The sequence below is a fragment of the Crocodylus siamensis genome, chromosome 2, assembly GCF_052110815.1.
Source record: "Crocodylus siamensis isolate JL-2025a chromosome 2, ASM5211081v1, whole genome shotgun sequence".
Lineage (NCBI taxonomy): Eukaryota > Metazoa > Chordata > Crocodylia > Crocodylidae > Crocodylus > Crocodylus siamensis.
This window is the reverse complement of record NC_143396.1, coordinates 25,766,767-25,792,191: the sequence shown is the minus strand read 5'-3', so window position 1 is coordinate 25,792,191 and position 25,425 is coordinate 25,766,767. Positions and strand designations below refer to the sequence as shown.

General features: G+C 43.2%; 2 protein-coding genes across 3 annotated transcripts in view; both read right to left on the bottom strand.

The window, feature by feature from the left end:
* The window catches only part of JAKMIP1 (janus kinase and microtubule interacting protein 1), a 258,178-nt gene that overhangs the window by 56,441 nt on the left and 176,312 nt on the right, over positions 1 to 25,425 (bottom strand). For both annotated transcript variants that reach the window (XM_090035563.1, XM_090035564.1), the window contains exons 9-12: positions 24,436 to 24,495; positions 9,006 to 9,134; positions 5,534 to 5,662; positions 1,416 to 1,499 (exon numbers count right to left, since the gene is read on the bottom strand). In XM_090035563.1, coding sequence (XP_089891689.1) covers positions 1,416 to 1,499; positions 5,534 to 5,662; positions 9,006 to 9,134; positions 24,436 to 24,495 — 402 coding nt within the window. The remainder of the gene's footprint in view (positions 1 to 1,415; positions 1,500 to 5,533; positions 5,663 to 9,005; positions 9,135 to 24,435; positions 24,496 to 25,425) is intronic.
* LOC149870078 (uncharacterized) lies at positions 9,006 to 15,328 on the bottom strand. Its single transcript, XM_090035565.1, has 2 exons — positions 14,817 to 15,328; positions 9,006 to 9,134 (listed from the first exon to the last, which is right to left on the bottom strand). Exons 1-2 carry the CDS (start codon positions 14,920 to 14,922, stop codon positions 9,103 to 9,105), a joined length of 138 nt encoding a protein of 45 aa, XP_089891691.1. The 5' UTR covers positions 14,923 to 15,328; the 3' UTR covers positions 9,006 to 9,102.

Below are 25,425 nucleotides of genomic sequence, written 5' to 3'. Positions count from 1 at the left end.
CCACGAGAAAAATTGAGCCATCTGTAAGACTGAGCTTGTTAGTGCATATTTGATGCCCAGGGGCATTAATAAACAACACGGGGGTTTAATTCTCCCTAAATTGAAGAATGTTAAGATGTGCCCCATCCTGTGAATTTGCAGCACAGGGGCAAAATTTGCTACTGGGATTTCTGAGTAGCAAAGAAAAAACCCCAGAAAAAAAAAAAAAAGTGGTTCAGTGCACCTTATAATATTGTGTGCTGGAACAAACAGAGGCTTGGTCTTCCAGGGAGATGCTCTGGCTGCCAGCCACAGCATCTCCACCCTTGCAATTGTGCCCTGGCTGCTCCAGCGTGCCAAAAGCCAGGAGGAATTGGCCAAAGGCAGTTTGCCCAAAGCAGGAAGCAGTGCCCTGCAACAAAGCGCATACATAGGGGTGTACACTAAAGCACATAGTGGAACAAATTTGCGCTGTTATTTGTGCTGCTGCAGGCACACGCCCCTGCATATCAGACATGGCCACTAAGACTAGATTCATGCCTTTGGACAGAGAGCAGAGCAGTGCCACTTGGTGTCTAAGTGGGAGTGCTGCTCAGAGCCCTTCAGTGAATCCCTGTTGGGCTAACTACTAGACCCTCCACAGCTTGCCTACCCATCTGCTCAGTGCTCACCTAGGGGTGTAGGAGATGCAGAGGGTGGGCGTCTGTCCCATGACAGGGGGTAGGTATAGCAGGGGTAAGGCTGGGGGTAGGCTGGGTGGCAGCACCATGCGAGGTGCAATCAGGGGTGTCAGGGCAGAGGGGGAGGAAAGCTGGGGATACCCTGAGTTGGGGGCAGCAGGGTATAAAACTGGCAGTAAATCATGTGACAGTGAAAAAGTTTGCTTGTCAGTTAAAAAAATTAATGGACTGATAACACTGATGATGACAGTTGGAGTTTTGAATACTCAAACCAGCAAGGACTTCATCCCATGAAATTGATGTTGAAAGATAAGTTTCAGCTACCAAATGCACATTCAGTCTTCATTTTTTCAACTGAAATATTTATAGGGGTAATGCATTTTAATACCGTCAGTCTGGGCACCAAATATGTTCTACGTGGAAAGTGCATAGGATTCATTTTTGTTTTGAATTATGGCTAAAGATTGTCCAGGCAAAAGCTGAAAACTGAAGCCGATGCTGGTTAAAGACAACATGGGAACTGAATAACAACCTTCATGCATGTGGACATAACATATTAACATCCTAGGAAAATATTTTTAAATGAGAACTTTTCCAATTTATAGAATGTTTTCCTTTCACCAAATTATTACATTGTTGGAGTAGTAACTAAGCTGCATCAAACACACCAACAGACCAGCATGCAATGAAGATGAGAGCACTGCCATATGCAAAAGACAGAATGACTTGACAGAGGGCAAGGAGAGAGCCTTTTACCTGTCCTTTTTCAATCAGAGCTTTCTCGAGGTCTTCAATTTTTGCCTGGCACCGGAGGAGGTCAGCTTGCAATTGTTCACGAGTCTGAAAAGATATAAAAAGCATACACTGTCACAACAGCCAGCTGATTGAATTGCAAAAGTATGATTCTGTAACTCTACTTTCCCAACATTCAATTATTGTATAATCACATGTTGATACAGTTAGTAATTTTTTTTCTGCATCAGCTCCAAGGCAAACTTCAACTGTTTTTGATTAAAATTAGTTTACCTGTATTTTATCTTTGAAAGTGTTTAACTCATTAATTTTCACTCATCCGTTCCCCCATAACCAAAGGAAAATGTAATATGATAACGTTTTTCAGTAATATAGCACTTACCAAAAACTGTGTTAGAAAAGAGAAACACAACTCTTCAGGATGAACTTGCAATAGCTAGAAAATACCTGGGCAACTTTCTTTTAAAAAAAGAGAATTATAAAAGTACTAAATAAATCTGGTATATGCAAAATATCACCAACAATAAAATTTAAAATAACCCAGAATCTAAATACTGACCTATACAATAGAAAGCATACGGCACTTGTAAGTCATCTTCATTTCATGTGATCATCATCTAATAAGATAGCTACCTCCATATAGGTACACAATCACTTCAGCTGCAAAACTGCCTCACCTGGGACTTGATCACATGACTTATGAGTACCTTCTGCAAATTACCTCCTGAATTTTTCCATTCCCCAAAGAGATTGGCAACTTGTAGGAGGATCTTAGCAACAGCATTTTCAAGCTGTTTACGCATTGAGAAGGTGATTTAGGTGCCTAGGCATCACTGAAATTCCCACTAGACATCTATATCTAAGTCTCGGGATGCCTAAATCCCTTTAAAAGTGGGTGCTTAGCAATTCAGTTAGTCCTTCAAGCTGTAAACAGACCTGGGACTGTTTGACCCCAATCAAAACAAGAGTGACAGTCATTTACACAAATAGGCCATGTGTAGACAAAACAAGGGGCATGTGTGCACCACACTTTAGATTGGGCTAAATGTTTTTGCACTACTTTAATGGTGTTGGTGTTTGCACGTGTTGGCAGTGTATTGCGCACTAATTACAGCTGCTATAGGAAATTCAGCAGCCCAATGAGCCTTAAATTACTCGGGGCTCAGCAAACAAACTCCTCAGATGAGTTTTAGTTTGCTGCCCCTACAGCTGCAGATCGAAGCACCAGGCTCCATGCAGCTCAGGGGCTCTGCAGGAAGCCCTGCAGGCAACCAGGCAAGGCAGGCTCTGCCCAAGAAAAGCAGTAAGCCTGATCTTTTCTTTTTTTGCTCCCTGGAGCCTGTCTGCCTGCATGCCTGAGCTGCACAGGAGCCCAGTGCTTCCCTCCACAGCTGCGGTGCCCCTAGGACCACCTGAGCTGGATGCCTGCAGGCAAGTGCTGCACTGGGGGGGTGGGGTGTAGCAGCACACTGCTGCTGTGGAAGGAAGCACCAGCCCCACCCTTAGCCCAGGGATTGCTCCACTCGCAAACAGCTTGCCCTCCCCTCCCTGCCACCAGAGACACAGGTACGTGCAAGGTGTGTGCATGACACGGAGGTTTAAAGGACCCTAAATTGAAGCTGTGGGTTTCTGCTTCAATTTAGGGTACCTGTTTCGTCTACACACACCCACAGACTTTCCAAGAAGCATTGCTCCTCTTTCAATAGTAGGTGGCCAGAAGAGTACATGGTCTGAGAGGCTTGTTCTTAGAATGACCCCCAATGGTAAAGATGTACAAAAAGATGCCATGGAAAAAAAAAGTGTTACTACATTACATCCAGTATACTTCACAGGGACTTGAAGTGGGGTACTGACATGTGTATCTATGTGATCCCAGGACAAGATGCTTCCTCCCAGAATATAATTTGACATCTGTTCATCCATTCATATCCTCATGGCATACCAGTTGTGCCAGACAAGGACAGCTACGTGCATTTGTGTTAGTGACTGAACAAAACCAACAGACTATGCCTGTGAAAAACATGACTATTTCAAAGAGTGTTCTCATAAAGCATGCATGTTCAAATGCCTTTCAATTTAGAAAAATGCCAGAAAGAAAAAGTTAGGCCCCCAAAACCTCCTTTTCTATAACTAAGGACATAATTTATCATCTTAGATAGATGTCAAATATGTGAACTCATGAGAAATATTACTTTAACAAAATGTGTAATTATGCCCTTTTTAAGACATAAAATGACTTATTTGCTCACCCTGGGAACAAAGTGAGTCAGCCAGAATTATGGTAGAATAGCACCCAACAGCAAGGGTAGAAACTAATGGTAGGAACTGATAACAGTTGTGGAATATGGTGTCCCAACACATTTGTGCAAGCAAGCTAAGGAAGGATGAGTGGGATTAATGGACTGTAAGGTAGGTAGACAACTGGCTAGATTTTTGGGCTCAAAGGGTTTTAAATCAATGGCAAACCTGTCTAGCTGGCAGCCAGTATCAAGCGGAGTGCCCCAGGGGTCAGTCCTGGGACCAGTCTTGTTCAATATGTTTAACAACTTGGAAGATGGGATGAAGTGCACTCTCAGCAAGTTTGCAGATGACACTAAGCTGGGAGGAGTAGCACAGATTGGAAGGTAGGGCTAGGAATTTGAGAAACCTCAATAAATTGGAAGATTGGATCAAAAGAAATCTCATGAGGTTCAATAAGGACAAATGCAAACTCCTGCACTTAGGACACAACAATCCCAAGCACCAGAACAGGCTGGGGACTGACTGGCTAAGCAGCAGCTCTGCAGAAAAGGGCCGAGAGATTACAGTGGACGCAGCCAACAACAAACTGGGCTGCATTAAGTAGGAGTGTTGCCATCCAATAAAGGGAAGTGATTATTCCCCTCTATGCGGCACTACTGAGGTCACATCTGGAGTAGTGTGTCCAGTTTTGCCCCCCTCTCTCCGACTACTAAAGGAATGTAGACAAATTGGACAGAGTCCAGCAGGGGGCAGTGAAAATACTTAGGGGGGTACATGACTTATGACCAGCTGAAGAAACTGGGCTTATTTAGTCCATACCAGAAAAGACAGAGAGGATTTAATAACTGCCTTCAACTATGCAGTGGTGATTACGAAGAAGATGGAGCTAGACTGCTCTCAGTGGCGGCAGATGGCAAAATAAGGAGCAATAGTCTCAATTTGCAGCACGGGAAGGTTAGGTTAGATACTAGGAAAAAACTCTCGCAAGGATGGCAGTAAAGCAGTGGAACAGGTTACCCAGAGACAGCTGGGGCTTCCTGCCCAGGGCAGAGGCAGTAGCACCATCCCTCATTGCTTCTAGCTCCCAGACACTGCAGGAAGCATGATCAGCACCCTCAATTCCCCAATCCCAGGTTATTAAAACATAAAACCTTCTTTAATTTACTTTCTCTTCATTTCATACAATTATGTGTCGGAGACTACTCAGTTAATCAAGTCTGTGGAAGCATGATAAATAACACGCTCTGGCCAGTCTCCACATCTTGTGTATCAGAGTTCCCACACTTCAAAATGGCAGCAGGGACACTTGAATTGAAGCTCATTTAATTCATTCAATGAGCTTTAGTTCAAGCACCGCCTCCCACACCATTTTGAAGCACAAAGATGCTGATACACAAGATGTTCCCAGTGCTTTAATTACAGTGGCTCTAGGAGCCACTGTAATTAAAGTGCCCCCCTCCACCCCTGGAGCATGTGTAAAAATGCTTGATAGTCTCTGTCTAAACCATTCCAGATTAGTTCTTGAAAACTTCCACTGAGGGCAACTGCACAACCTGTCTAGGCAGCCTATCCCAATGCTTAACCACTCCTATAGTGACAAATTTCTTCTTAATATCTCACCACAATATCTTTTGTTGCAATTTAAGACCTTATTATAAAATAAGGACAAAATAAAACATACTTTATGATCTCTGTTCCATAGACAACTGATCAGTCTAGAATAGCTGCATCAAGAATGTTGTCTGTTCCTTAAATGTATGTATTGCAATGCAGTCCACCAACCCACAGATACAAATTTCAGGTTAGGTGCATCAGATTTCTGAAATATCTCAATCCACCCCCCCCCCCAACAAACAACCCCTCTACTCCCCCAAATTTACCCTTGCTTCTCTCTCTGCATCCAGTGTTCCACCAACTTGCTCCTGGAGTAATGCATATGCTCTTTGCAAAGCCTGATATTCTCTGGTTAGCTGACAGAACCTTAAATCAGCTTCTTCTTTAGGTGTGCTCTTAAGAGAGAAAAGCAAAACAGTGCATCATTGTCATCTACTGCTGCAGGAGCTCTCTGAGGTTAGTAGCAGTTTCATAACTTATACAGCAGTTGCTCTAAAGAACAGAAAATTAATAAATATTTTCCAACAGCAACTATTGGATACATCAATTGCTATCCCAGCAAGCTGGGCAAGAATTTTGTCCAAAACTGGGTTTACAAACAGCCAGGGACTCCCATAGCCACAATAACAAAGGTTTGTTAAACAGCTGCTTCCAATCCCACATATACAGGGGAAAAAAGCACTGTTTACATTCCCAGTTCCAGCACAGACAGCTGTTCCCTAGAACTCTCTTCACAAGCTAACATATACAGAAAGGACAGAGCCTGACATGCTACGCCAGTAACTCTGTGCAGGACTTTCCTCCTGTTATCCATCTGCAAGAAAACTCCAGGAAGCCCAGAGAGGGAAGAGGACTAGTAAGTTCTTTCCTCCAGCCAGCCTCCACTCTTGCATGCCCTTATGTTGCAAGCCGGAGGGTGTGGGTGGTGGAGGCTGGAGAATAGCAAGCTTAAGAAGACCAAAAGAAAGGAAGAAAAAAACCGTACAGGTGCCTAAAAGCATTATGCAGCCTTAAAACATGAATGGAGATAAGAAAGCAGATGCTGGGGTGGACAGGAAAAAACCCAAACCAAAGACATAACTGCATTTCCTTTAGAACTGAGTGAAGCGTGAAGGCATAGATAATTGAGTAAGAGCATGTGTGTCAACATGACAGTAAAGGCAGTGTGTGTGAACGGAGAAGAGGAGAAATGACTAGTGAATTTAAGTGAAAGGAGCCAGAAAGAGAGAGTACAAGGAGCAGAAGCATAACTGGACAGTACTGCACCCCGAGAGGCAGTGGTACAAGTTGCAGCAGCCAGACGTTTGATTGTGCTGGGGGAAGTGTCACTTCCTCCCCTTTTCTTGTGTGGTTGCCAGCATGCGTTTTGAGCCCCCCCCAAAAACACTGATTTTCAGTGGCAAAAAAAGAAGTGACATTTCCCCTATGTCTGCAACACTGAACCTCCAGCTGCGCAGTGCTACAGCTCTTTGCCCTCACAACTGTTGGAGCCAGTGTCACTGAAAGGCAGGTGCTGGTGGGGAACAGGATGGGGAACAGACTGAACCTCCCTAGCTCTATTCTGGCACCTCCATCCCTCCCCTTAGGCAGCACCCAGGACTTATGCACTGCTCACCCATCCACTATTACATTACTGATAAGGAGACACACACAGCATGAAGAATATTGAACTCAAAGAGACAAACTGTGGGTCAAAGAGCCAGAGGTGAAAAACAGAATACATGGTGACTGTGGGTGTGAAGATCCAAAGGACACAGAGAGCTACAATTTGGAAAGGACACCCAGTAGATCCTACTACTCTCACTACAATTCTCTGCTGAGGCAACATAATTAAACGCAGAACAATAAGCAGAAATTCTGCTTACAGAACTCTAAGTAAAAGGCGGTCTAGACGTGCAGCTTATAGACTGACTGAATTAATAAGCTTTCACAAGGAGACGTTCATTTGCTCATGAAAGTTCTGATTCAGTTAGTCTATAAGGTGCACCTCTATTGTGGCTTCTTCCTGACTTCATACTAACATGGCTAACTATTAGAGGTGTGCGAAGCAGGCTGTATTTGGTTCAGATTTGGCCCAATTTGGGGGGACAGTGATTAGATTCGTTGACTGAGATCACTACCCGATTCAATTTGGAGAATGAGCAATTCGGCCATAGATACAACTTTAAATATTTTTTCTACATACCTCGAGGTACCATGTGCAGCTCATAAATGCTGAGATGGCGGGGCAATTGAAGCATCCCACAGGAGCGCAGGGGGCACCCCTGCATGCTTGGCAGCGGACCCAGAAAGGGAACAGAAGTATTTCCAGTCTACTTCCAGGTCCTCCACTAAGCAGGCAGGGGAACCCCCAGCACCCCTCTGGCTTGATGATCAGCCACAGGGGGACCCCAGGTGCTCCTCCAGAGCCAGGAGGCAACAGTCACTGAGCCAGGGGTGGGGGGGTCCCCCGTGTGCTCCGCGGCAGACCTGGAAGTGGATTGGGAATGCTTCTGGCCCACTTCTGGGTCCACCACTGAGCGTACTGGGGACGCTCCATCTGCCCCAGCATCTCAGTGTTCATGAGCCACCTGGTACCTTGAGGTATGTAGGAAAAAAACATATAAAGCTGTGTCTAGGTCTGAATCATTGAATCTCTCCAAGGCTTCTGAGTCTTCCAGTTTGATTAGGAAAGATTAGTGGATCTCCCGATTAGATTTGGAGATTCAGCTGCACCGGCCTACTACCTCTCTAAGTATAAGAAGAGTATTGCCAGCCCAAAACATGAAAAACTTAGTGTTTCTTCAAACTGTCATGAAAGCAGTGTAAAAACCATAATAATTTTAATGTTAATTTCCAAATTTGCACATTTTAGAGTCTCTGAGGTTGAAATGTTTAAGCCTTTCTCCACCATCATGAGGACTAGAAAATTCTCCCCTTTGGTAAAGGACAAGTTCTGCTGGCTCCATTTTCTGAGGTTTGGGGAGAGAGGGGAGGGTGGAAAAGGGAGAAGGGAAGGGAGGAAAGGGAAAAAGCATTATCCAGCCCTAATCGTGCAGTAAAATCACAGTAGTTTAAAATCTTTAAATATTTCAGCATGAGGTACTTGTACACTAACTAGTTAGGGGGGAAAAGAAAGTGGGACATGAGTAGAAAATAAAATGAAGAAAGAGGGTGCAACTCTAGGGTAAAAGGGTTAGTGAAAAGCATAGGACATTGAAGCGAGTGCCCAGCTGAATATTTTGTCCTATTCCCTGAAATTGTTTGCTTCAAGCCAGTTGTAATGCAGGTCATCCAGCTCAGAGAAAACACATCAATACGTATTTACCACTTATTATTATTTAAGCCTCTGTATATTGACAAAACATCTCAATATCAGACTACAATGTGAAGGACCTGCTTGTACCACAACAGTCAAACAAATCAAAATATTCCAAGAAGAGCCATTGTGTAGCACCTATGTACTGTTATCAATGCAAAGGCCTATTGATTTCCTTCTTCTGACTAGCAAGACTGATTAGGAGGGAAGCAAATTTATTTCTCAAGATCTGTTGATAGCTGCAAGTCTGATTTAGTTAGTTAAAAGCCCAGCAGGAAGGCAGACTGAAATTATCAGTTTATTAGTTGCCCTGCAACAGTTCAGCACACGTTTTTTAGACTTAAATATCCATCTCAAAATGCAAAGGTAGAAAACCTGAAAAATATTTCCATTGTGCTAGTTTATTAAGAAGTTAAGAAAAGATACAATCTGTTACTCACATCTTCCAAGTCTTCTTCTGGAGTTGCTGGTGTCCTGTCCGTCTTATCTGTGTTATATGAAGTTATAGATGATGTTTCTGAATCAACAGATTCTTCATCAAATCCAAAAAATGTCTCGACAACATGCCTCTGAAAAGTCAGGTTTTGTCATTACTATTAGGATACTCAGCCAAAGAGAATCTCTAACCTTGTTAAACAGAAGACATACAGGAAATCCTTGTACATAAAACAAGGATTTTAAGGCAATTGTTCTAGCTTTATTTTCAAATTGTGGTCATTCTTTCTAACAAGGTTTAACGTGGGACACCTGAATACTTTTATTGATTTCAATGGGTCTACTCATATAAGGCTTAAATCTCTGGCTTCCAACTGAGGGGCACTAGGAAGAAATCATTCGTAAAGCAAACAAAAGAAAGAAAGGTTCTTCCCTCTGCAAATCTTTACCATTCAAACCTGGTTAAAGAAATTATTCCATACAGCATCATTTATTTAGGTGCTTCAAATAATCAGGCTGCATGTGGCATTGGAAATGTGCCTTATACACTAACACACAAAATACAGATAGCCACGCAGAACAGCTATCCTGATATTTTAAGATATTCAGTATCTGACACCAATTGATTAGTTTCAAGATTTTTTTCTTGGGCAAAATAACTGGTTGAGATGCAAATATTCTCAAAGGACAATCAAGCATGTGACCTAAGTTTATCTACCACATTATTGATAACTCAAATTAGTTACAATTATATTGAAGTGTTCTTTTGTGTGAAAATCAATTTTAAGATACCAGGTGACGCTTTTTGTTTGTCCAGTGTTAAAAATGAAAGAAAAATGTATTAACAGCAAAGAGGGGAAAATTGTATTATTAGGAAAAATAAATCTTAGATATTTTAAATCACAGATCATGTAAAAATGATCATGTTCTTTTAAAAGAAAGTGGGGTAGAGGATTCATACTGAAATACAATCTTAGCAGTGAAGTAAATAGTCCTAACTGGAAGCTGCATGCTACTGCAATCCCCTGTTATTAGTCCCTGCCTGACCACCCTCCTCCTTCAACCCAACCCACACCCCTGCAGGCCACAACTCTACCAGCCTGCAGAGGGCTTGTTGCCAAACTGCTAAATCCGTGGGGTTTGCTGGTAAAATGAAAATCCTCTTTTGCCTCTGGTAAAAATTAAAAACCTCGGTTTACTCTGTTTTTTTCACTGGAAATGGAAAACCCAGATCCTTGTTATACCAGGTCTAAGGCATGACCTTGATCCTCTCATCACGCTTCTTAATATTTTAGGAGTTCTCTTCATTGCAGGATAGTGCAAGGTATAAACACTGGGTGCTGTCCCTAACCTAACATCAGCCTATATGCATGAATATCTTGAATTAAAAGATGCCAAAAGAATAATACTTTCAAAACTCTAACTGGCCAGTTGGGGATAGGAGTTGACGTTCAAGTTCTGTTAATGCACAAGCTATTTTATCAGCCACACACACACACACTGGATAGCTCAAACTTCTGTAGCATAACTATTCCTAATCTTAGAATAGTTTTTTTTTTTAAAAAAGCTGTGCTGCATTTAGAGCCCAAAGTTTTGACTACAAAAATCCTTTCAAATGTGTTATGTCCCAATTGGCAAAAATTCAAAAACAAAAAACCCCACATCTCACTTTTGTAAATGAAACCTGCATTCTTTACAACCCTGCATCAGCCATAAATATGGTGCTAGAAAGAAAAGACAGAGTAACTAAAAGATCTCTAAAGGTCAGCCTTTCCTTTCTAGTCCGTCAAATCATTAGGTGTTGCTCCTTCGTTCATGCAGAAACAAGAGAAAAAAGGAGCGGGGACTGAACTATTAAAAATCTGTTAAGACACCCCACTGTTGTCAAGTATTAAATAAGCATCCCCAATTTATCCAGCATACATCTAAGACATTTGAGGGAGAAACTATTCCCCCTGAGAACTGCAATTCTTCCCTCTAGCATTCATGTTCTTTACAGGGCTTTGCTTTATAGGTGTGCTTGAACAGAACAGGCAAGAAGATGAATGACAGGTACCTGGGATGGATCTTAAGTCATAGGCCACAATTTCATTAAGTTAAACATCAGGGCACCCCCACCAAGCATTTAACTGGTTCCACTGTGAATTAAAACAGCTCACACAATAACCCAAGTCACTTGGGCTAGACCTTCTTCGATTTATACCTGACTTCTGGTCAGACTATAGAGGAGGTAGTGGCCCAAAAGAAAAAATAATATCCCTCCTGATTTCAAACATGTGATCAGTCACACCCACAACAAACACAATAGGCCTGTGCAAATAGGGAAGTAGTGGATTCAAAGAACAGTGATTTGATTCAGATCACTGTCCTGAATCAACCTGGCTGAATCAGCTTCAGAAGATTCAATGATTGGGATCAGCTGGGGACAGGCAGGCACAGCTGGATGGCTCCTCCAGCTGTACCTGCCTTTGCCAGGCAAAGGGGAGTCTGGGAGAAGCCCCCATGGCTACCCTGCCCAACCCCAGCCCCCATCACCTGGCCCCAGCCTAGTCCTGGCACTTAAAAAAAAAAAAAAAAACAACCCAAAAACCTCTGGGTGCTCATGGCAGAGCCCCCCCATGCAGTGTGGGGCAGTGGGGCTTGCACAGCTCACCAAGGTGCCACGCACTGCCTGGGAGCTGGGGCTGCTGGGCTCTGGCTGACTGCTGGAGCCGCCCTAGCTCCCAGACAGCGTGCAGCATCCTGCCAAGCTGCGCTGCACCTGCACAAGGCAATAGCTTCCGTGAGGGTGCCAGGTAGTGTGGAGGCAATCCCCACTGCTCTTCACTGCCCACGCTGCATGGGGGAGGGGGGCAGGGAGACTCTGCCACAAGCACCCAGAGGCCCCAATTGCTGCTCCTGCAGCCGGTGACTGCAGAGCTTTAAAAAAATTTTTTAAATAACCAAAAGAAAAAAAAAGCTCCTGCACTCACCAGCTTTAGCGGTGGTGACTGGGGGCCTCTGAGTGCTAGTGGCAGATCTCCTCATACAGTGCAGGGTAGTGGGGGGGCAGCGGAGATCGCCCTTCCCACTTGGCACCCACACAGCAGCTGCCCCATGATATGGGTGCAGCATGGCTCGGCAGGGCACTGGACTCCAGCTGACTACTGGACTACCAGCTCCCAGTCAATGTGCAGCGCCCTGCCGAGCAGCACTGTATCCACGTGATGGGACAGCTGCCATGTGGGTGCCAGGCTGGGGCAGACAATCCCCGCTGCCCCGTGCTGCACAGGGGGGCTCTGCCATGAGCCCTCAGAGGCCCCTGATCACTGCTACCAGAGCTGGTGAATGGGGGGTTATTTCTTTTCTTTTCTTTTTTTTTTTAAGTGCCGGGAGGCTGGGTCAGCCAGGGAATGGGGCCTGGCAGGGCAGCCATTGAGAGTTCTCCTGCGGCTCCTCCAGCTGTACTTGCCTCTGCCCCAGCACGGGGAGCCGTAGGGGCTATGCCCTGCTGCTGCATGCCCACCCGGTATGGGGGAGGGTGTGATGCAGGCATCGCTTGCTCTGGGTGATGGCAAGGTATAGTCCCCGCTCCCAGTGCTGCCATGCCTGCATCAGTGCTGGGAGTGGAGGCTCTGCTCTGCCACCGCTTGCTAGCTGGTGTGGGAGTGCGGGATGCAGGCATGGTAGCGCTGGGGTGGGGGCTTTGCCCTACTGCCACTTGCCCCCTTCCACCTGGAATGAGCTGTGCCTGCATCCCACCCCCCTGCTCTGGCTAGGCAAGTGGCAGTAGGCCAAAGCACCCACTCCCAGCGCTGCCTTCCCGCATCCCACACCCCTCCCTGAGTAACACACCCCCTGCCCTGGCTGGGCAGCTTGTCCTAGCACCAACCCCTCCCTCCCACATGCCCCTTCCCTCCCCACTCCCCCAACCCCAACAGATTTACCACCTGGAGGCAGCTGTCAGCTGCATGTTTAGTTTACAGCTGAATATCTGAACCGGCTGAATCTTTTCCAAATCGATTCAGATGCTTCAAATCTATTCGGAGCTTTACTTGGTCTCCCGATTCAAACTGGATTCAGAGATTTGGTCCCCAAATTGGGCCAAATTGAATCAGCTACTGAAGCTCTGTGCATCCCTAAAACACAGTTAAGACACACTCTCATTGTGAGAAAATGCAGCAAGAGTGAGCCAGCTAAAGAGGAACAAGAACTTTTTTAAAAGCCTGGGCAAGCTTACTTTGGATATACTATTTCCCAAGCCTGGGAATAGCTGGCTCAATCTTTCTGCTTCAGGTAATGGGAAGTAGAGGATGGAGAAAACCTGGGGAAGGAGGAGGGGAAGGAAGTAGGCAATTCTCCAGTTTTGCAAGGCAAGTTCTCTTGCCCTTTGGGACTGCTGTACTGGCTGCCATCTACTCAAAGTCCCTCACCAGTAAATCAGTAGGGAAGATGTTTTGTTCATTATACAGCTTTCAGAAAGACAAAACACATGTAGTGGTACACAATCAGGATGTGAATCACACAAGCTGTTCCTAACTAGATTTATAGGAAACAACTACAGGTTTATTAAACCAAAGAAAATAAGAAGGCTTATCATAGCCGAGATGCTTTTTGCTGCACGTTAAACTGTTGCTAACCTTTTGATTTAAGTAAGAAAAAGAAAAACGCAACCCCATACAGACAGTAATTTGTTCTAGTTTCTATAACAAAACAGATTACACATTTAAAAATAGCAGTAGCTGCTCCAACTCTCAACTGACAAAAGAGGGTTACTTATTTTTCATTTAAACATTTCAACATGAAACCACCAGGAAATATCCACACATTTGAATAAATAATGTAAATGATAATTAAATGATAATTAGTCTTTCCTCCAACACTGAGAAATGCTAAAACTTCAAGGATAGTCAGTCAAGTACTACATGCTCAAGCCAGTTTTGTACATTGACTGAATCTGTTCCATGTATTTGTATAAACATACATAATTACTATATCTCAAATGAGAACTTGCATGTTTTCTCTTCTGAGGAGATATCTGTAGTAAGCAGAGTGCAGGATTTAGCTATTGCACAATGATGGCAGAATTAAAAGAATGAACCAAAATTTAATAATACACCTTATTTTAATAGAGGATATATTACTTTGAAGTTCTGTTTGAATAACTGTATTAATGTTAAAATATCCTTAAACATGTAAAAGTCTTGAAATTATACACCTAATTCAAGCACAGTGCTCAAAGCAGTGCAAAAAGATATTCAATGGTTAATTTTAAATCACAATTGTCAGAGGAAAATATTAATCTCCAGTGCTGGTGGCATGCTGATGTTTATAGCTTAGTATTTGGCAATAAGCTATGCAAAGAAAATATTTTGCACCTTTTACATGTGTATTTTTCTGCCAATATGTTCACATATATTTATAATATAATATTGCACTAAATCTTCGTAATTAATGTGTGAATATTCCACAGAATTTCTGAAACACAATAAATAGGCTTTCAAAACATGAAGAGCTGTAAGACATTCTGAAAGACATTGGCAATTCCTTTTGGATTAAAACCTATAATGCACTCTTGCATATATAGATCATATTGTATGCAGACAACTACGTAATTATTATTACAACAGTGGTTTGAACTGAGCAGATAATCCTGCATATAATTTAATTTCTTTACAGATATAGTAGGTTTGTCTTCTCAGGTTATGTTAACATTGCATTTATTTTCAAGTAATTACTCAAAACAGGGAAAAAAGAAAAAAAAACAAAAAAAACCAACTGGACCAGACTGAATTTCACTGTAACGTGAAAAAGTCAGCTAACTTACAATTTCTTACCTTCATGCTTATAAGTCATTTCTTGGCAGCCAGAAAAATACAGGCACACCAGAGCACAGAGACAAATAAAGAAAGAAAAATATAAAACAAGGAATATGTACTCCATTACGACAGTGTGAAAAGTGAACACTTTGCTAAAAATCACAAATCTAGTTTATATTTTAAAGGTCATTAAAAATAAAGCAGTCCTCAGAGTCCTGCAGTTTCCAAATGAAGTGGACAATTTTGCTGATTTCTAAATTACTCCATTTTTCATTACATGACTGTAATTTCAGCCTACAGAGAAATACTTCAACAGGTTTTCTTCATTGTTTCACTCCGATATAATTTGAAAGATTGAAAAAAAAAACCCTGACCTAAAGAAAATCATAAGCAGAAATGAGACGCCTCTTCATTATATTCTTCTTACTTCAAGTAGTCCAATGTTGCATGAATTTATTAAGAAATCTCTATCAGGTCTAGCAGCTTTGCCTCATGGAAGAAAAACCAAGAATCTCCGAGTTTGTGGTTATTGCGTTTCTTCTCTTGGTATCTTGCATTCACAGAGGTTATTAAGCTCCACCCCACTATGCTGCTCTTTACCTCTTACAGATCCCCGTTAGTTGCCAGCAGTATTCTAGAGACTCATGCATCCCCTGACAATTAAAGAGAGCTCAGCAAAACTACAGTAGCAACAGTAACCTGGTACACTAAAGGCACATCTACACAAGGTATTTAATGTGCTGCTGGCTAATTAGCGGTGCAGTAAATGTCTTGGAGTCTACATGTGCGCCCCATTAGGTTGGAGTAAACCAATTTACTTTGCAGCAGGATAGCACTAAATACAAGTGCTATCCTGCTGTGATGTAAAAAACACTATAGCAGTGCATGTGTAGATGCTGCCACAGCTAGCTGAATGCTTCAGTGTCGGGGCTGCCTGCTGGCTAGCACCCTCATGCCCCAGCCAGCCCCTCTGCAGCACATTGAGCCAGAGGCAGCAGCTCTAGACTGGCAGGCTTACCAGCAGGGGCTGCTCTAACCCAGCTTACTGTGCTGCACATGAATAAACTCCAGAGCTTATTGCTCGTAGTTATACATTCAGATGGTACACCTGGGAGCAATAAGCTCCAAAGTTTATTCAGGCACCTTAATTGCTCATGTAGATGCACCCTGAATGTGCTCTACACACTAGCTGAAAAAAAATCCAGCTGGGAAAAATAAATACATCTTTAGCAAATGAATTAATGCTACTCTGACATGGTAAGACTCAAAAGATTATGGATTAGTTAAGATGAACATTCTTCTAATCTAATCAGACCACCTCAGTACCACACATCTTAAAGTACTTTGTTTCAGCTAGCAAGCAATACTGTTCTCTAGATGTCAATACTAAACGCAAACAAGTAGCTTCAGAACAATTGCTATATGCTGAAGAATTATGGAAGATAAAGTTTAAATAATAATGATGCTCCACTAGGTCTTGCTGGGCTATGAATTAATGCAACTATTGGTCAGTGCATATATAAATCACACAGAGGCCCTGCTAGTAGCATGAACCAAAGTAAACCCCAATGAATACAAAACTAGGCAAACCATATATAGCCTGCAGGAATTGCTGTAAAGTAGCTTGTTAATTTTAGAGGTACCTCCAGAGCCGAAGATTAACAGATTGTAAGGGGCTGGAAGGGAGCTTGTGAGATCATTGGGTCCAGCCTCCCTGCACTGGGCAGGAAAGACAACTAAGGTCAGGTGACTCCAGCAAGGTGACCACCCAGTCTCCTCTTGAAGATTTCCAGGGTGACTGTACCATCTCTGGAAGGAGTTTATTCTAGTCTGGAAACCCTGATTGTGAAGAAGTTTTTCCTAGTGTTAAACCTGAAACGGTCTTCCAGGAGTTTGTCCATTACTCCTGGTTTTCCCCAAGGGTGCCCCAGTGAACAGTTCACTGAGCCCTTGATGTATTCCCCTGATATAGTGGTAAGCTGCTACCAAGTACCCTCTCAGCCTTCTCTTTTTTTAGGCTGAAGAGACTCAAGTCCCTCAGCTCTTCCCCATATGCCTTGCCTTGCAAATCTCTGATAATATGAGATTTGAATATGAGGCTCTTCTCTAGACTCTCTCAAGGTTTTCCGTATCCTTGTTGAAGTGTGGCACCCAGAACTGGATGCAGTACTCCATCTGTGGTCTTACCAGTGTTGAGTAAAGTGGAAGAATCACTTCCTTGGTTGTGCTTGAGATGCATTGGTTGATGCACGCCAGAGCAAGAGAGAGAAGAGTATGAAGTTCAGAGAGACCAGCATGAAGTTCAGAGTGATCTACCAAACAGACGCCCCTATCTGGTCATGGATGTAGTGATCTAGACATATTTGTGGACAATAAACCTGGCCAAGCCTTTTGTCAGTAAGAACCAAAGCCTGCAGACTCTTGCAACAATGAGATCATTACGGGTATAGCACCCCAGACAGTATCCTGACAGCCCACATACAGACCATTCAATTGGAGGGGCCCTGATGGGACCAGGAACACCTAAACTCATTTCTCTTTTTCTAGGAAAAGCTAGGTACAGAAGGAATCTGGCCCAAATCCATTTAAAAGGCCAACTCACACCACATCAAAACCACTGTATAAATTATTATAGTTTTTACATTTAACCATTCAGAGGGCCAGGCACAAGATTTGTGACAACAGTTTATTTTCCTTCTGTGATATATTAATAACTTTTCACATAGTATAGCTCTTCTAACTAACAGCTATCCTCATAATTACCTCTACTCTACTACTGTACATATGCATTGCCGTGGTTATTTTGGATAGAAAATGTCTACATATTTGAGAGATAAAAACAAATGAATTTTGATAGTACTGAATAGTTTTCAGGTTTCCAGATTCATATTGTTTTAGAAAATACCTTTTTTTTCCCTCTGGTGCATGGCCCTTCAAATTTAAGCAAGCTATGGGTTGATGGGCACTGAGCTGAAGTTCTGTGGATACTATTTTTTTAGTCTCTGTTCTGAAAGAAAAACTGATTTCCTAGAAGTGAGACCTTGTTTACGGCTGCCTTACTGAGCTGGGATTTCCAAAAGATCCAACAGGTCTATACATAAATAGATCCAACTTCCACTAGATCCAAACCTGCCTTTGTGTGTCTAAGCTTTCATTCCATATTAATGCCCCTCCCCACCTTTTTGTTATTCTAAAGTTTTGTGGAAACCCCATATTGCTTGTTATTTATTTTGGTTTGATTATTAACCTTGCTGGGCTTAACCATTTAGCTGGTGACACCAAACCATTTCTGACATCTTGTTCTAGGGCAAAACAGTCGAGTTCCTGCCCAGAGATGCACACCACAGTGTAACTTTGGGGTGGAAAGCACAACCAGGACACCAGCCCTGGGTGCTGATTCATAGTGGGTACCAGATGGCAGCGCCCAGGGAGCCTGTGCCACCACTGCAGCAGCCTGTGCCACTGCCACGTGTGTGACGAGCTAAGTACCCCTCCCATACCACCCAGGCAACATTTGAAGTTACATCTCTGGTGCACATATAAAATGCCCAAGAAATTAACTGTAATGGGAGCTATGCATGATCAAGACAGTCTCATGGTTAGTGAATTTTCCAGTTTGTCATAGCTCTAGATCAGATCATGGAGTCAAAGCTGTTTGTGGTAGCCTTTGCATTGGAAGAGGAGTTGAACTGCTAGGGTACCTACTGACAGGAAGGATTCTAGTCAAGATGTGACACCAAATATTAAAAATATGAAAAATCCAATGCACCTTTAAAATTCAGTTTATTTAGTCCAGGACTGTAAATGCCAACATACATTTACCATAACTGTATGGTTATCCCATGGGGTTCCTAAGAGCAGTGGAATAAGGTTGTTTAGGTGCCTTAACTGCGAATTTCCACAGCTTCCAGATCTGGGCTTGTACAGCTTTTCATATTTTATTTGACCTCCGAATTTCTTTTTTTTAAGAGCTAAAGCTTTTTCTTGTCATGATCACGACATCCCTGTACTCTCAGGTCTCAACTTTAGCTTAATGAACTTTTTCATGAAGGAATTAAGAAACAAACAAAACTAATGTACACAAGCAGGGCTTAATCCAGAGACCTTTTATACAGATTTTATACAGAACATGGGAAATACATTCTTCTGATATCACCTACCTTCTTTCTAATTACAATTTTCCCTTCATCCCTTAAAGCAGGGGTGGCCAACCTGCAGAACATGTGGCATGGGCAGCCTTTGCGTGTGACAAGCAACAGTTTGGAGGACTCTGGGGTGATGGCATAAGACAAAGGACAAGAAGCACAGTGGCCGATCCAGCAGGGAGAAAAAGGCAGAGCAGCAGATCAGACAAGGAGGAAAAGGTGAAAACAGAAAGCAGAGCAGCAAATTGGGCAGGGGAAGGGATGAGAGTGACCCTCAGAGAGTGTGGGGCTAGTTTGTAGCACACTTGCTGAAAAGTTGGCCCCCGCTGGATTAATGCATTCCAGACACAATAATCCAGTCAGACTCACCACCAGCAGCCTAGATTCTAATGCCCAGTCTGCAGTCTGTAAATGATGTTCTGCGATCAACAGAAATGCGAAATATTCCTAAAACAGCAAGCATCTTTTGAACGCAGCATCAACAGCCACAGATACCATTTTCTAGTAAGGGGGGAAATAATAATTGTACCTGGTTCCTCCCTTTAATACTAAATACTTTTTCCTTAAAACAATTATCTAAATGAAAACTTCAAGAAACAATGGAAAAAGTGTTGTTCTGACCAGCTCTAGTTCTATATTAGAAGACAGTCTCTCTTTTTTCAGCCATGCCTCCCTCCTCACATTTTCTCTTTCAACAAGGGCCACTCCCTTTACCCATAAGAAGCACCAAAGGAACTTTTTCACCCACTTAAAAATATCACGCAGAGAATTTCCTGTTCCTTCAACCCACGTCCCATCAGCATCCAATGTAGCTCACATTTAAACTAAATCACTTTTGACCTTCCTTGCTTCTTTGCATCTGGTACAGTTTTCTATATTTTCTTGAGGCCTTAGGCCTTCCTAAAGCAATGGATGCTCTCAAACCAGAATTAATCTGAACTGATCTACATTGCAAACCATATTTAATTCATTCTATCACCTGTTAGACACCCTGCAGGGCATCCCTAGGACCTGGCCACTTGGTTTAACCCTTTAGAATGAGCCATTGTCCTAAAAGTTAAAAATCCCTTTTACAGAATCATAGAAAATTAGGTTTCAAAGGGACTTGTGGGGGTAATCTAGTCAAACCCCATGTTCAAAGCAGGCCCATCCGCAACTACATCATCCTAGCCAAGGCTTTATTCAAGTCTTAAAAACCGCCAAAGACAAACATGCAGGGGACTGCATGCTTAGGGGCAACCAACATGGGTTCATCAGTGGCAGGCCCTGTCAGACCAATCTGGTGGCCTTTTATGATCAGATCACCAGATCATTAGATGCAGGGGTAGCAGTGGATATAATCTTCCTGGATTTCCGGAAGGCTTTTGACAGTCTCTCACCCCATTCTCATTAAGAAACTGGGGGACTGTGGTGTCGATGCCCACACAGTCAATTGGGTCGCCAACTGGCTGGAGGGCCGCACCCAGAGGGAGGTAGTGGATGGGTCCTTCTCAACCTGGAAGGACGTGGGCAGTGGGGTTCCGCAGGGCTCGGTCCTCGGGCCTGCACTGTTCAACATCTTCATCAGTGATTTGGACGAGGGGGTAAAAAGCACCCTGTTCAAATTTGCTGATGACACTAAGATGTGGGGGGACGTGGGCACACTGGAAGGATGCAACAGGCTACAATCAGACCTAGACAGGTTACAAGGGTGGGCAGATGAGAATAGGATGGGTTTCAACACAGACAAGTGCAAGGTGATGCACCTCAGGAGGAACAACCGGCACCATACCTACAGGATGGGGAACTCCCTTCTTGTCAGCACGGAGCGGAAAGGGATCTGGGTGTCATCACTGACTCCAAGATGAACATGGGCCGGCAGTGTGGAGAGGCAGTAAGGAAGGCCAACCGCACACTGGCATGCATCCACAGATGCATCTCGAGCAGGTCCAAAGAGGTGATCCTCCCCCTCTATGCGGCACTGGTCAGGCCACAGCTGGAGTATTGCGTCCAGTTCTGGGCACCACACTTCAAGAGGGATGTCGACAGCATGGAGAGGGTCCAGAGGAGGGCCACTTGCATGATCAGGGGACAACAGGGCAGGCCCTATGAGGAGAGGCTACGGGACCTGAACCTGTTCAGCCTCCAAAAGAGAAGGCTGAAGGAGGATCTAGTGGCCTGTTATAAATTAGTTAGGGGGGGGATCAGCAGGCACTGGGGAGTCACTGTTCCCCCGAGCACCACCAGGAGTGACCAAGAATAACAGTCACAAGCTGGCGGAGGGTAGGTTTAGGTAAGATATCAGGAGACGCTACTTCACAGTCAGGGCGGCTAGGATCTGGAACCAACTTCCAAGAGAAGTGGTGCAGGCTCCTACCCTGGGGGTCTTTAAGAGAAGGTTAGATGAACATCTCGCTGGGGTCATTTGACCCCAGTAGTATTTCCTGCCATGGCAGGGGGTCGGACTAGATGATCTGCTCAGGTCCCTTCCGACCCTAGAAACTATGAAACATTACACAACCTCTCTGGGTAGCATGTTTCAGTGCTTTACTACCCTCCTAGTGAGAAAGTTTTTCCTAATATCTAACCTAAAATTCCCTTGCTTCAACCTGAAACCAGCACTGCTCCTTGTTCTGTCATCTGCCACCACTGTGGCAGGCAATGGCCATTCTGAGCATTTATAAGTTGAAATATTTAAGTTGTTCCTTTTTTTTTTTTTTAAATTATGACCGTCTAATCTTTGAGTTGTGAATATGGTGAAATCCCAGGGAAATTAAAAAGAATTAGGACAGTCTCCAATTTAAATATCAATGAAAAACATCTTCTAAGACGGGAGGGAAGTTCTTGATCAGAAACACATTAACGCCAAACCTCATTTGCCTTCTCAGTCAAAATGTTCAACTCTAGCTTTCATGAGCCAAAGTAAACAGATGGAAAAACAATATGCTAGGCACATGGCAGACAGAAGAGAAGCTGTTCTCATTCAGATGGTAGAGCGAAAGGGTACCTTGTATAAGAAGATGCCCGAGTTTAATTAATTATACAATGTCTTGTTAATAAAAGGCTAGGTGCAGAATTCTTTTGATAACTAAAATTAGTATAAAAAATAGTCTGCCTTCCAAATCATGCTGCTTTATGTCACACAAACAGCTACCATGAGCTAATAAAAAGAAAAATAAATGTAGTTATTTTTATTAGAATGATTATAAAATTGTAGCGACTATAATTTAAATAGTATTAGACTCATCACTGAAGAATAATAATTATTCTAATAATGGCCATAGTAACTGATATAGCCATGTTCAATTTAGTTTTGAAGAGCTCATGTTTATCTAGTCAGCAAATGAGTTTCCAGTTATTTTATGCTGAACAATAATGGTGCAGATTTGTTGCCTCTACAGTCAGCCGAAGTTAGACTTTTGGTAGGTCAAAACCATTTGAAAGGCTTATATATATTTTTTTGAACTCATTCTCTCCCTGTGATACAAATGCAATACTATGACCATCCTTTAAAATAATTCTAGCGAAGAGCAAAACAAAAGGCAACATATTCAGCAGCTGGATAGAAGAGAAGAGAAAGTAATAAAAAAATGCCACCATGAGGACATCACAAGTATACCATCAAGAATACAGTATTGAAGTGCTATTTAAATGTCAGACAGAACCTTACCAAGTCCCACTTCTGCTACTCAAACCAGGTAAATCACTCTAGAGCACATTTGCCAACTATTTAACTAATAGTTCACTGTTATCTTCATTCCTTTAACATATATTAATACAACACAACTACAAGAAGAGTTAAAAAGAATCTACCCTTCTCTAAATAAATTAAAACAATTTTTATTTCTTGAGGTGTAGAAAAAAAAATATGTTCTGATTTTTATTACTTTTATACAAAATACTAATTCAAATTAAATTTTTAAGTATGGTCATAAGTTTGCATGGGACCAGTAATTTGATGCGTGTCCAACTTGATCTACTTCAAGGGACCCAATGTTCTGAAAATTACAAGTGCCACTCCCTGAAAAGTCATATCCCTTTTAAAGTTGCCTAAGTCAGAAATTTAGTCCACAGTGGATAAATGTTAGTTAATAGAGAGATTGATGTCATATATCTTGACTTCAAAAAAGCCTTTGATCTGGTATCCCATGATCACCTCTTGGCCAAACTGGCCAGTTGTGGCCTTGGCTCCACCATGATCCGCTGGCTGGGAAATTGGCTTCGTGGTCGGACCCAGAGGGTTGTAATTGATGGCAGTCACTCATCGTGGTGCCCTGTGACCAGTGGGGTCCCTCAAGGCTCTGTCCTGGGACCCATACTGTTCAACATCTTCATTAATGATGTGGACATTGGAGTCAGGAGTGGACTGGCCAAGTTCACCGATGACACCAAACTTTGGGGCAAAGCATCCACGCCAGAAGATAGGCGGGTGATCCAGGCTGACCTGGACAAGCTCAGCAAATGGGCAGATGAGAACCTCATGGTGTTTAACACCGAAAAATGCAAGGTTCTCCACCTTGGGAGGAAAAACCTGCAGCACCCTTATAGGCTCGGCAGTGCTACATTGGTTAGCACTACAGAAGAAAGAGACTTGGGGGTCATCATTGACCACAAGATGAACATGAGCCTCCAATGCGATGCTGCGGCTAGTAAAGCGACCAAAATGCTGGCGTGCATCCATAGATGCTTCTCGAGCAAATCCCGGGACGTCATTCTCCCCTTGTACTCGGCCTTGGTGAGGCCGCAGCTGGAGTACTGCGTCCAGTTTTGGGCTCCGCAATTCAAAAAGGATGCGGAGAAGCTTGAGAGGTCCAGAGGAGAGCCACGCACATGATCAGAGGTCAGGAAAACAGATCTTACGATGACAGGCTGAGAGACATGGGACTCTTTAGCCTGGAAAAGCGCAGGCTCAGGGGTGATCTGATGGCCACCTATAAGTTTATGAGGGGTGACCACCAGGATCTGGGGGAACGTTTGTTCACCAGAGCGCCCCAAGGGATGACGAGGTCGAATGGTCACAAACTCCTGCAAGACCATTTCAGGCTGGACATAAGGAAGAATTTCTTTACTGTCCGAGCCCCCAAGGTCTGGAACAGTCTGCCAGCGGAGGTGGTTCAAGCACCTACATTGAACACCTTCAAGAGCAAATTGGATGCTTATCTTGCTGGGATCCTATGACCCCAGCTGACTTCCTGCCCTTTGGGCAGGGGGCTGGACTCGATCTCCCGAGGTCCCTTCCAGCCCTAATGTCTATGAATCTATGAAATATTTTCTTAAAAAGCTTTCTAAGCATCACAAGAAAATTTAAAGAGAAGATTTTGGGGTTTTTTTGTATTTTTAATTTTCTTTAGGAAGCAAGAGTGTACAGCCAGTGTGTAGAGTAAATGGGTTACATACTTCTGCTGAAGCCAGGGCAAGTTTTGCTGCTGACGTACGTACCCTGTTTTTTATACAGGAAATATGTATGATCAACTATTACATTACATAGAAATGCTGGAATACCCAGTTCTTACCTTTGGAGGTTTCAAACTCTTCCTTTTCTGTTTTTTACAGCGTAGCAACCGTTCCCTTTCCTAGAAACAATGAGAACACTGCATTTCTTTAATGCATACTTAGATTATACACAACAAAAAGAAACATTATGAATATCTTCTTAAAGCATGAGGAAAGCTCAAAGCATTGTTACAATTCAACATGAACAAAGTAACTGTTTTTGCCAAAGGCAGAAAAATATTTAGACTCCTTTGTCTGGAAATTGGCCAGCCTGGATTCTGTAAAATAATGGTTAATATTTCTGCCATATTTCTGACAGTTCTTTGTCTCTCTTTCCTCAAGAGCTGATGGTGGAACAATGACCCAAGTTTCAAGGGGGGTGTGGGAAAAGATAAAGTGGACCTAAAGGAACAAGAACCAAGGGGCAGGGGAAAAAAAAAAAAAACAATAGGTCCCCCCCATCTCCCTTTATCCTAATGATGTACCAGTATCAGGAGCCTTGGGCACAAGTTTGCAAGTGCCAGTTACAGGGTGCCAATCAACTTCCCCTGCTCAATGGGTCCCAATGCAATAGGTCATCTAAGAGTTGTGTGCGCACTGGGCTGCACATGCAACTTAAAGATTCCAGTGCACTGGGACATGTGAAAACCGTGCATGCAACACGTGGTTTTCAGAAGTCCTAGTTCACTGGGATCCCAGGATCAAGGAAAGGCTCCCCAGTTCTGGAATCCTGGTAGGCCAGGTCCTTTAAAAACCATGTGTGCAGCCCCACTTAGAATGCCATATGTTCAAATTAAAGCCACACATACAAACAAGCCATAAATATGTTCTACGTTACATGCAAATTCTTTTTGCAGCTCATATGCTATTTCATGGCATGACGTTGAGTATACATGTGGCACGCTGCATCTTTATCATGCAATTAATATTAACTGTAGGATTAATAGAACATCTGCCAGGGGACACAGTATACTAGGCATGACAATCACAGAAAACAAATCTAACTACGC

Coding starts and splice junctions, on each gene's coding strand:
- LOC149870078 (XM_090035565.1), bottom strand. CDS start 14,922: ATGGAGTACATATTCCTTGTTTTATATTTTTCTTTCTTTATTTGTCTC. Junction 9,135..14,816: donor AATGACTTATAAGCATGAAG/GTAAGAAATTGT, acceptor CTGACTTTTCAG/AGGCATGTTGTCGAGACATT.